General features: G+C 41.3%; 1 protein-coding gene across 1 annotated transcript in view; it reads right to left on the bottom strand.

The window, feature by feature from the left end:
• Positions 1–2552: 2552 nt before the first annotated feature.
• LOC124861171 overlaps positions 2553–12577 on the bottom strand; it is a 30969-nt gene continuing 20944 nt past the window's right edge. Inside the window, exons 9-17 of the mRNA XM_047354697.1 lie at positions 9687–10136; positions 9291–9554; positions 8928–9182; positions 8593–8841; positions 8226–8483; positions 7823–8125; positions 7467–7736; positions 7077–7160; positions 2553–3428 (exon numbers count right to left, since the gene is read on the bottom strand). Coding sequence (XP_047210653.1) covers positions 3362–3428; positions 7077–7160; positions 7467–7736; positions 7823–8125; positions 8226–8483; positions 8593–8841; positions 8928–9182; positions 9291–9554; positions 9687–10136 — 2200 coding nt within the window. The 3' untranslated portion in view covers positions 2553–3361. The remainder of the gene's footprint in view (positions 3429–7076; positions 7161–7466; positions 7737–7822; positions 8126–8225; positions 8484–8592; positions 8842–8927; positions 9183–9290; positions 9555–9686; positions 10137–12577) is intronic.

Below are 12577 nucleotides of genomic sequence, written 5' to 3'. Positions count from 1 at the left end.
ATGTGAAAGGGCAGACCGGAAGTGAAAGTGATATGTAAATTCTTCACCTTGACGAAACAGCTGCAGTTACCATCTGTGTCCAGTAGAGGGCAATGATAAATATTAGTGTTTTTATGGGTACCAGCACCTGTAGGAGTCCCACAAAAATCATTTTAATTTGCTGTCACAAAAGAAGCTTATGGTTATTTACATAAAGTTTCCAATAACTGGGTTCTGATGACTCTGTGAAAACTCTGAGGAGCATCTATCCATGCATTCATCTGGAACTATATTAAAATCACCACCAACTACAACTAGATCCCTAAAATATGTTGTTTTCATCTCTTCTATAACATTTGTCATTTGCTGAAGCCAAGTTCTGTTTCTAGGTTCGTTGTTGTTTCCATAAACATTGATCCAAATAAAAAAGGCTTCTTCTATTTCCAGACTCAGGCGACCCAGTGACCTTCATCATCCTTCCTTTCTGGAACAAGTTCATCAGGAAACTTAGGAAAACAAATCGCTGCTCCTGCTGAGCGACTGGATCCATGACTGAATATAATTTAGTCTCCTCATTGCTGGGACCAAAGTTTAACCTCAGACTCATCAGAATGAGGTTCTTGTAGGGTTCTTGGTGCTCTTCATCTGGTTTCATCAGGATGAGGTTCTTGTAGGGTTCTTGGTGCTCTTCATCTGGTTTCATCAGGATGAGGTTCTTGTAGGGTTCTTGGTGCTCTTCATCTGGTTTCATCAGAATGAGGTTCTTGTAGGGTTCTTGGTGCTCTTCATCTGGTTTCATCAGAATGTGGTTCTTGTAGGGTTCTTGGTGGTCTTCATCTGGTTTCATTAGGAGGAGGTTCTTGTAGGGTTCTTGGTGCTCTTCATCTGGTTTCATCAGAATGAGGTTCTTGTAGGGTTCTTGGTGCTCTTCATCTGGTTTCATCAGAATGAGGTTCTAGTAGGGTTCTTGGTGCTCTTCATCTGGTTTCATCAGGATGAGGTTCTTGTAGGGTTCTTGGTGCTCTTCATCTGGTTTCATCAGAATGAGGTTCTTGTAGGGTTCTTGGTGCTCTTCATCTGGTTTCATCAGAATGAGGTTCTTGTAGGGTTCTTGGTGCTCTTCATCTGGTTTCATCAGAATGAGGTTCTTGTAGGGTTCTTGGTGCTCTTCATCTGGTTTCATCAGGATGAGGTTCTTGTAGGGTTCTTGGTGCTCTTCATCTGGTTTCATCAGAATGAGGTTCTTGTAGGGTTCTTGGTGCTCTTCATCTGGTTTCATCAGAATGAGGTTCTTGTAGGGTTCTTGGTGCTCTTCATCTGGTTTCATCAGAATGTGGTTCTTGTAGGGTTCTTGGTGGTCTTCATCTGGTTTCATTAGGAGGAGGTTCTTGTAGGGTTCTTGGTGCTCTTCATCTGGTTTCATCAGAATGAGGTTCTTGTAGGGTTCTTGGTGCTCTTCATCTGGTTTCATCAGAATGAGGTTCTAGTAGGGTTCTTGGTGGTCTTCATCTGGTTTCATCAGAATGAGGTTCTTGTAGGGTTCTTGGTGCTCTTCATCTGGTTTCATCAGAATGAGGTTCTTGTAGGGTTCTTGGTGCTCTTCATCTGGTTTCATCAGGATGAGGTTCTTGTAGGGTTCTTGGTGCTCTTCATCTGGTTTCATCAGGATGAGGTTCTTGTAGGGTTCTTGGTGCTCTTCATCTGGTTTCATCAGGATGAGGTTCTAGTAGGGTTCTTGGTGGTCTTCATCTGGTTTCATCAGAATGAGGTTCTTGTAGGGTTCTTGGTGCTCTTCATCTGGTTTCATCAGAATGAGGTTCTTGTATGGTTCTTGGTGCTCTTCATCTGGTTCCATCAGAATGAGGTTCTTGTAGGGTTCTTGGTGCTCTTCATCTGGTTTCATCAGAATGAGGTTCTTGTAGGGTTCTTGGTGCTCTTCATCTGGTTTCATTAGGAGGAGGTTCTTGTAGTGTTCTTGGTGCTCTTCATCTGGTTTCATCAGAATGAGGTTCTTGTAGGGTTCTTGGTGCTCTTCATCTGGTTTCCGGGTGAGTTTACTCCACTAAAACGTTTCCAAAGTGGAGATTCAACACTTCCATAGAAACTAATCTGGGACGCTGCTCCGCTCGCCCGACCGCCCTCTGGTGGCTACAAGTGGTAACTACAGCTAATATAAAGCTAGAACAATTATAAATACGCTTTCTGTGAGTTTCTTTCAAAATAAAGCAACAGGAGCAATAATACTGCTGTTGTTTGAAGCATCTTAACTAGAAGCTAGGAGGAGGCCAACAGTCTTTGTAAATTAAATGGTTCACATATTTTATTTAAACATCATTAGTCTCTGAATAACACTAAAATAATCTGCTGTCCCAATAAGAAGCTACAAAAAGCTGCTGTGCTATAAACAACATAACATGATGTTTCTATTTCTAATAAATAAAACTGTTGTTTAGGCTCATTAATACTGGAGGATAATTCTGATTCTGCTCTGAAACTAATAAATGCTTTTAATAATATTCATAAACTATGAATAAACTAGAGATTAACAATAAATAAATAAAAAACACTTTGCGCATCATTTAAAACGTTATTGGCTCATCATTCATCATCCAGGAACCAACATTTTATTTCAAGAAATATAAAAAAACCCTAATTAATTAACCAATCAGATACATCCATATTATCCCACTGTTTCTCTGAGGTATGAATAAAAACAGCACCACTACAGCATAGATCCCTGATATGGTAAATCGAACCTCCGTCCCTCTAAACGTCTCTAAATTTAATGGAAACCTAAAATTAGAACATGAATTATGGTGTTAAAAACGTACATCACCAAAACAAACTCTGAGAAATATTAAATCACTGAAAATAAATGACTGATATAAAACCTCATCGTTTAGAAATTTAGGAATGATTTTAAAAACCTTTAGAATAATAAAATCCTAATTTCTCTGTTCAGAAAATAAACTTGAAGATAAAATATGTAGAGCAGCTCTTTTTCTCCAGATAAAATAATGAATGTGACAGAAAACTGCTCTAAGATCAGTGTGTTTGTGGAGCATCCAGCTGTAAACTGGTTAAACTGGTTTAACTTCAAACCTGAACTAAAAATGGTTCCAATGTTTCCATTCTCAGACCTTTTGGCCCAGTTAAAGTACCAAACTGGTTTTCCTCCTTGGTGTTCAGTTCCTGCATGGTTCCTCTGAGACGTCTGGACTGAATCATGGAAACCAGAAGAAGAACAGATCTGACCACTGCTGACCACCTCACAGTGTTAGCAGCCAATATGTCCATCTGATGACCCTGAGGAGACAGTCTTTGATGAGACCAGGAGACAGGGACTTCCTGTTGGTCACATGACTAGCTGCTGACAGCTGCTTCACCAGATCTCAAACTTCCTGTTGACCTTATAAGGAGTTCTGTTGAGGATGTTGTTGTTGGAGAGTCTAGAAACAGAGCAAAGCAGAGAGCAGATGAGACTCATTCAGACACGACAACATGGCTTCAGCTGCTGAGATCAGCCAGGGTTCCTCTGAGAGCTGAGATGTTAGGAGGTCAGTAGACAGAGCTCATCTTCAGCAGACTGCTGTTCCAGGATCTTCTCCAAACATCATGTCTGTATCACAGAAAACAACTGCAGTCTGTCTGTGAGCAACTGAAACTGCAGCCTAAACCAATCAGAGTTTAACGGGTTTGTTTACAGAACTGGACCACAGACTCTATGCAAGTAGCTGAATAATTATAATTAGTAAATAATTATCTGAGTCTGCCTGTAGGTGGGGCTATAATCAGATTCAACATATTTTACTGAACACTTGGTCACAGAAACAAGCTGGATGACAGCGTTTTTACCTTTTATTGCAGCGAGCTGAAAGTTGATACGTCTCACATATAGTTAGAGAAACAAGGATGAAATTCAACTATTTCAAAACATACAACGTTAGGTGGCGCTATAATGAGGAGAAGTTTATGTTGCAAACAGTCTAAACAGAAACCTTAGCGTCTAATCATGTCAATAAGTGTCGTTCGTTAGATGGTCACTATGGTAATTAATGGTCTCAGTGGGCGTGGCCTATTAGTGAAGGTCTCATTCTGACTTTTGGACTTTTGGACTTTGGCAAAAATAAAATCATTAAAACCCACCTGTTGGTCCTACTGAGCTAAAATGTTCTAAACTCCATCACTGAGTTCAAGATGGAGTAAATGTCAATCACAGACGCTACGAAATCTGAAGTCTCGTAGCGTCTTCTTGCTTTAACAACACAGAACGATGCTTTGTGGTGATAAACTTTACTTCCCTGTCAGCAAAATAAAGACACTGGCAAACAGTGGAAATCAAAAGTAGGAATAAAATGATATAAAATCATCTTTCAGCTCTAAACCCTGTGAATAATGATTTATCTTTTGGCTCAGCAGAACAGGCTCATCTAAGCCTCCAGCTGCAACAATCATAATTATAAATCAAGCTGATAATTAACTGATGCTGCTTTCAGTTCACCCTGAACTTGTTATGAGTGGATTCACCACTCCTAGTGATACATTTCTGTATTACTGCTAAATACAAAAAGCAGTTTTCAAATGATTATTTCATAAATTAATGAAAGCAGCTCTAAAACAACCTGGTCCGATGTGAAAAAATGTTTTACCTTCATGTTAAATCATAAATTAATTGTGATTAACTGTATTTTTTGAATCAGTTTCAGTAGCTACACCCAGACCTGATCACTGCCTGACCTCTACAATCAAGGATGTATTTAAATAGAACCTCTCTGTCAGCATGAAGCAGGCTGAAAGATCTCAAACAACAACACATCATGGCCCAATCTCAAGAAATTCAAGAACAGATGAGAAACAAAGTCACTGACATCTGTCAGTCTGAAAGGGTTAAAAAGTCATTTCAAAGGCTTTGGGACCCAGAGAACCACAGTCAGAACCTTGATCCACACATGGAGAAAATATGGAACAGTGGAGAACCTTCCTAGGAGAGGATGACCGACCAACATTACGCTAAGAAGTCATCAACGACTCAACCAGGAGGTCACAGAAGAACCCAGAACATCTACAGCTCTGCAGACCTCACTGGACTCAACAGAAGATCTCCAAGACCAGAACTACTGCTGAACATGAAGAACACAAAGGCCCAAAAAACATGTTGATGATCCACAAGATCTTTGGGAAAATATTCTGATGGGACCAAGGTGGGACTTTTAATTATTATTAATAATTGATAATTATTAAACAAAACCAGGCCAAATGTCACTGTGTTATTAACCGTTTCTCTGAATGGTTTGGAACGCTAACCTTATCTTGACAGATAATCACTTTTACACAAAATTAACACAAACACTCTTTATCTTTGTGAACATTAATTAAACCAATAGTTCCTCTTTCAATCAAACTATTCTGGTCCAACAATGTTCACCTAACTAAATATTCACTATTCTACAAAAAGACGTAGACTAATAATCAAAAATAAAGATATGTGTTGGAGGGGAGATGAGATCAAACCAGCAGTTTATGGACAAATGAGAATAAAACAACAATTTGGATCAACTTGGAAAGATGAACAAAACCACTACGCTGTGAAGACTTTCTCCGTTGCTGCGTCTCGACGGCGGCTATCAGCTGGTAGAACGGTAGGTCCACGGCCCGGACCCAGAGCGTCTAGCAGCCTTAGCCACTAACAGCTGGTGGCCCCAAACCTTGAAGGGTCATAAAACTCTGAGGAGCTCAGTGGAAAAACCCCAAGGGTAATAAAATGATGGAACGAACAATGGAGTGGCCAGGCCACGAGGTCCAGACTGCAGTCTGGTTCAAATGAAAAACTTCCACAGTTCAGCTTTAACTCCTGGCTGATTGACAATCAGCAGGACGAACGCATCCAAACTTGAGGCCAACCGCTCGTTGCGCTTCCACAGTATTCAGACAGTAAATCAAACCAGTTCAGCATAAAACTCTTCAATCAGTGTTGCATGCAACTAGTTGATACCTTGGATTAACTAATGCTGATTCTAAATCACCTTAACTATGCCTCATCCTGCCCAGACCTCTAAATACACCTATCCCATTTATTATAAAAAGAACGCAATCACTTTGACGTTGATTTCTTCTTTTCACCGGCTTGAGGATGGGTCGTGGGTCTGAAGAATAAACCAGGGGGAACCAGAGTGTTAAAGGTCTGTGATCAACTCAAAAAGGTAAACTTCTCCTGCATCCAAAACGGGGAACATATGAGGAACCGTTGCAGTCGACTGAAAAACAAGGAGGAAACTCGTCTCCTTGGTAACAACCTGTTGGTTTCACCTACGCCTGGGTCGCGTCTGACGGTCTTCGATCAGGATATGGATCTTCTGATCTTCTTGTATCAGACAGATGTCCAGCTTTCAAGTTCTTCCAGGAATGACCAGTGTGGAGGAAAAGTAAACCCGCCCACAAGCTTCTGTTTCTCCAGAGATCCCTCTGAACGTAGTCTTGTGAGCTACAGCAGGAAATGATGGTTAAAAGTTTGTTTCCTGGGCTTTTTATAAGTTCTGATGATGTCAGAGCTTCGACGCAGACGTTTTCCTGACCAAAATGGACGAACCAACACTTGTTCAAAATCAACTCTGATTTTTTTTCCAATCCATGGCTCTACTCTATTTCAATCTGAGCTTTATTTCTGTAAAATATTATATTTAATTCCATATTATTGATTCTAGGCAATAATTTTCTTTTTTATGACTTATTTAAGGTCAGCTGGTCCTTATCTATATTTAGTGCCCACAGGTCCTGCCCAGATTTAGACAAACAACGACGTAGGAAATCCTTCTTGGTCCCAACCACCTTTCATCCATATTTAGATATCTTCATGATGGTGTCTTTCACTTTTCTCCAACCATATTTTCAAACTTTTAATGTGGAAGACAACATCATGTTTTCTGTCAAGAAACTAGAAACGAGGAGCTAAAGAGGGTTTGGACCCTTCAAGGTCACTAAGCATCATTTAATTTATGTTTTCCCTCCTGGAAGAAGAGAAGCAACGTTTGTATCTAAATATTTTAGAGATAAAATAACAAATAAATATTTTTCACATGAACTAATGAATGTTTGCTCACCTCACAGAACCAATGGAGGGGTTGATGGAGACCAGGTGGAGTAGCTGATCAGTGGAAGCATCAGTGATCTTATTGTGACTCAGACTGGAACACAAACACAACACTCTGCATTATGTTAGGTTCTACTGGGAACATGTTCATGATCCATCAATCAATCAGAACCACAGAGGAGAGCTCCAGAGGTCCTGCTGGACAGACACAAGTGTCCTCATCATACAGACACTGACAGGAACAGGAGTCTCTCCTGGATCTGGATGGAGCATCACGGCTCATTGAAGCCTGTTTGGCTGATATCTCACTCTGTGGATCAGCTGCTCCACTTTGTTTGGATCAGAACTGAGGGAATGTTTGTGTTTGTCTCCCACAGAGGGGACAGTTTGGGACACTTACTCCAGGACTTGGACTTTGTGCAGATGTGTGATGAGTTGGAGCAGCAGCTGGTCCGTCAGCTGGCAGTGACTGAGGTCCAGTTCTGTTAGACCTTCAGAGTTGTCCAGCATCAGAACCAGAGCTCCACAGAGCCTCTGATCCAGTGTGATGTGACTCAGATCCAGTTCTTCTCCCAGGGCTCTAAACAGAGACACGGCCCGTCTCACTGTGTCCGTCTCGCTGTCCACAGCAAGCAGGGTCAGCAGCTGGACCAGAACCGTCTTACTGACTCTAAACAGGAGGAACAGAGCAAAGAACATCAACATGAATGTGAACAAGCTTCTCCCTGCTTCATCTTCATCAGCGCTCTTCCTCACCTGAAACGGACCCTGTCCAGGACCGGAAACAGCAGGTCCAGCCCGCTGTCCTCCACCTCACAGTCTCTCAGGTGGAGCTGTGTGTCCCTGCTGCTGTGTCTCAGGATGGTGGAGACGGCCCTGCAGTCAGCAGCCGTCACTCTCAGAGGCTCAGCCTGGTCCTCCTCTGGTAGCTCCACGAAGGAGGAGCAGGACAGGTCCAAGCTGTGCTGCAGAGTCCTCAGCAGGGATGATGCTGCCTCCTGCTGGCTGTCAGAGGCAGCGCAGCAGTGGATGAAGCTCAGCAGCTGGTTCCTGTCCACACTGGTGGGAACAGAGAAGATAGAAAACCATCCAGTTAAAGTTCAGGAGGGAACGGTTTGTTATGGTAGGTAGCCCTGAGGAACAGGCGCTAATATCTGACCTGAGATCAGAAACTGTGTGCAGCATACGGAGGATGGACTGTATTCCCTCTGCTGGGATGGAGCTCCACAGCAGCTTCAGTCTAACTCCATCACTGTGTCTGAGGATGAAGATCAGAGCAGCACAGTCTTCTGAGTCCATCTCTGTGCAGCTCAGGTTGATCACATGATCCAATGACCTCAGCAGACTGGGTATCATGTGACTGCTGTGACCTCTGTAGATCTCTCTGATGGAAGTCCTCACAAAGCTGGGACTGGGCCTGAAAGCAGACAGAGGATCCACAGCAACTCTTAGTTTAGTTAGAGGAACCAGAAGCTGCTGGACGAAGATCAGACTAACTATTTATTAGAAGAAGACAAAACCTCCACCTCTGAAGCACCATCCTGTGCAGAAAGGGCAGCAGCTGTGTAGCTCTCTCCTGTAAGAAGCGGTTCTTCTTCAGGTTCACAGTGATGGTCTGAGCTGACGGCTGCTGCAGCAGATAGTGAAGAAGCTCCCAGTTCAACTGGCAGGAGCTCAGGTCTCCACCAAACTTATTCAAGAAGGACAACGTCAGGTCCTGATCCTGGACCTCATGGAGGAGGACCAGAAGCTGCTGGAGACTCTCTTCACTCAGTCTGCAGAGTCCACAGATAAAATCCTTACTGTGTTTCTGAAGGTATCTGTGTTTAGTTCAGCTGATGGAGATGAGGAAGACATTTACCTGACTGTGAGAGGAGCATCATGAAGCAGCAGACTGAGGAGACTCTGAGCAGGGAGGCCGGACTCAGTCAGGTCTAACCGTCCAACTGTCCAGAACCTCAGCAGAGACGCCAAACTGCTGCCAACCTTCAACAAGACTCTCTGTGATGGTGGAGCTTTGGTGGACACCACAGAAAGCTCTTCAACAACCAGAGGACAGGACACTCTGCCTCTTCTTACCCACTGAGACAAGAACAAGGCCACGTTGTTGGAAAGTCTGAAATCAGACAGAAGAACAGAGATGATGGACATCAAGAACTGATGGTTCAACATGACGGATGATAAGTGGTGTTAGAAGAAGAAGAGATGTTCTCCAGTTTCCTGCCTCAGACTGTGGAGCTGTGTTGTAGATCTAAAGAGGATGGAGGCTCCTCTAACAGACATCTTGCTGGCGGTGAGGATCAGATCCACTTTAGATCCACACAGTTGGAGAACTCTGCCCACAGAGCTGCAGGTTTTCCTGCGTAACTCTCCTGTTAGCAGCAGGTTGAAGTTCAGGAGCTGCAGCAGAGACACCAGCTGCTGGACCTCCTCTCTGGATTTCACTGATAGTGACGAACAAACACTCTGGAAGAACCCTGGATCACAACTGAAACACAGAGAAACCAGGAAAGATGAGACAAAGAGGGAGAAAAACTGCATTAAATATAATGTGAGACCAGATGTAGCAGCTGATTCTGATGAGTTTTACCAACTGTGTTTATATCAAAGCAACACTGACCTGAGCTGTGAGATATAAGGTAGAAACTGTAGGAAACTCCTCACTTCACTCTCTTCATGTGACCAGTCCATCAGCTTCACTGGTTTCTTCTCTGATTGGAGTTTCAACACTTCCAGGAGGATGGAGATCTTTCTCTCTGAGAACTTTATGGTCCAGACTGGAGAAGCTGACTGGAAAACTGACTGTAATGATGGAAGGAGACTCAGACCTGTTTTAGTCTCACAGTCCTTCATCTGGGAGAACAGATCCAGCAGGAAGTCACTCTGATATTTAAAATAGTATTCACCATCCATGTATCGTTCATCTAAAGGGAATGTTTTATATCTACAGACTGATGCTAACATCTCCAGCATCTTCTCTCCTGTCTGCTGGTCTCTTTCTGCTGCTGCACAGAACAGATTCACTAAGAACCTGGTTTGTTCATGAAGATCTGACATACAAAAATCAAACCTGGAACAACAAGAAGGAAACATTTAGTGATGATTTGATCTGAGCTGCATAAATACAACCACACACTACTGATGGACTCCATCTTGTTCATGTCTGTCCTACATGTGATGAAATTACATGTTAAACATGTTTGATTCTAATCATCTCTGGGATTTTATTTACTGTCTGATCTTTCAGGCTGAACTTTCTAAACTAAAAGCTGAAGCTAGTCATGTGACACAATCATCTTTTACAATGAGACCAACAATCAGATGCAGCGTCTAAAACCAGATGTTCCAACAGAAACTCAGAGTTAGAAAAATATCATCCAGGAAGCAGCAAGACAGATTAAAATGTCCAGAGTTTGTTTCATGAACAGATTTGCAAACTGCTTCCAGAGAAATGAAACGTCCAGTTTTCCAGACGTCTACAGAAAGGTCACTGATCAAAGGAATCATGACCTTTGAACTTTTACATTTCATCATAGAGGACATTCAAAACCTCAGCTGAGATGAAATTAACTGTGTTCAAGCTGATTCAGAGAGAGAGAAAAATCTCCAGTAGGATGATGATAATCTGACCAAACAGAGTTTTTAAGTTATTCTCCATGAATTTAGCTCCTCATCACCATAAAACCAGCCTGTAGCTTTTTATTTCAGCTTCTTTTTAATGGAGAGAAAATGATCTAGTTTACATCAGAGCTCCTAACAAAGAAATGATCAATCAGCCGTTTCATTATTGAACATTCATACATTGGTCCATATGAATGAAGGATCAAGCCAGCGAGCTGAAGAGGGCGCTGTTCTTCATTTTCTATTGTCACACTGGGAGAAATGATTGCTTTCTGCATTTCTTTTTATTTAGCATGAGTTTGAGTCCAAATCAATGAAAACAAACACTGCTTGTTAGTTTTCTATGTTGTTTTATCATCATATCAAGAGAGAAACCTTTCAGTTTTAAACGTTGGTTTCTTGGTTTGACAGATGAGCTGTTAGGAACTGGTTAGTTCAGACTGGGTTAATATTGTTGAAATGTTTTCATGTTAAAGCTTCAAATCCTGTCTTGTTGGACATTTACTGCTACCTTAGAGCGTCCTCACTAACAACAGAAGTTTATAATGGTTATAATGGTGTTATACTACCAACAATACCATGATAAAATGCAAAAGATTCATTTTACAGGGAAATAATTCCATATTTGGCTCAGATTTTGTGCATTCTTGATTTTTCCTCTTTGAGAGAAGTTAAATTTCAGCTCTGTGAAACGACCTTGACAAAGAGATGCAGCTGCCTGAAAACAAAGATAAAACTTCTGCAAACAGCAGAAGTCTGTCTCTGCTGAAACGTCTGATAAAGATTGTAACTCTACCCTGCATGTGTCAAACTCAAGGTCCGCGGGCCAAAACTGGCCCCCAGAAGTTTAGTGATTCTCTAGAAGTAGAGACTTTTAATATGGTGATTGTGTGCATGAATGTTATTTTGTCAATCAATAAATAGTTTTGTCTACATTCTGCCACAATCTGCCTTTTGAAAATGTTTTGAATTTTGCTCATTATGTATAAAAAATAAATAAATAAACATTGGCTAAAGTCTGCAGACACAAAATGAACCTGGATTGAAGCTCTAACTAAGTTTATTTAATCTGAGATCTTCTCCAAATGCAACAGTATATGTCAGTCTACATGAGATACTAACAACTTCACCTACTGGTATAATATAAAGATCTGATTGAATATGTGAAACAAACAATGATGAAAGTTTTTCAACAGGTGATGCTCATCCAGGAGGAAGACAGTGTTCCTAGGAAATGCAGCTCATTCATTAACAATCATTTTTTCTCCTATAGGTGGAAGTTTTGCTGACTAATCATAGGCTGGATCTATGAAACATTATGAGCACAGACCAAATGACCAAGGTTCAGACTGACTTATGAACCTCACTGACCTGACAATGATAACATGACACCCAACAAATAATACCTTTAAGGTGGACCCACTAAGACCACCTTATTATCTTGGTGAATAAAAAATAATTGAAGCGTTCAAAACAGACCTAGTGGAAACAAAAGGGGTTATGAGGAAACAATGTGCATTTTAAGAATAATAGAAGTCAAATTATGTTCAACCTTTTGCAAATAAAATGACTCTGACAGAGAAATAATTAAGTAGTGTGTGAATGTGTGTGAATGGGAATGACTGATTTCATTGTAATACATCTTTGAGGGACCTTAAAAGCGCTAATAAAGGTCTGATGTTCTGATGATCTTTGCCAAACTTATATCTTAATAAGGTTTCCAGAATCTTTTCCGAAAAATCATATAAAGATGGCAAAGGTTCTACCTGTATTGAAAATACTTATAACCATAAGAAAGTTCATAGATCTGTCTTCAATTTTTCATAATTATTTTACAAACAGGGTATTTAAACTTTCATGTGGCCAAATGTCTGTGTTTGATTTTCTGTT

The sequence above is a fragment of the Girardinichthys multiradiatus genome, chromosome 24 (assembly GCF_021462225.1).
Source record: "Girardinichthys multiradiatus isolate DD_20200921_A chromosome 24, DD_fGirMul_XY1, whole genome shotgun sequence".
Lineage (NCBI taxonomy): Eukaryota > Metazoa > Chordata > Actinopteri > Cyprinodontiformes > Goodeidae > Girardinichthys > Girardinichthys multiradiatus.
This window is presented reverse-complemented; position numbering and strand designations above follow the sequence as displayed.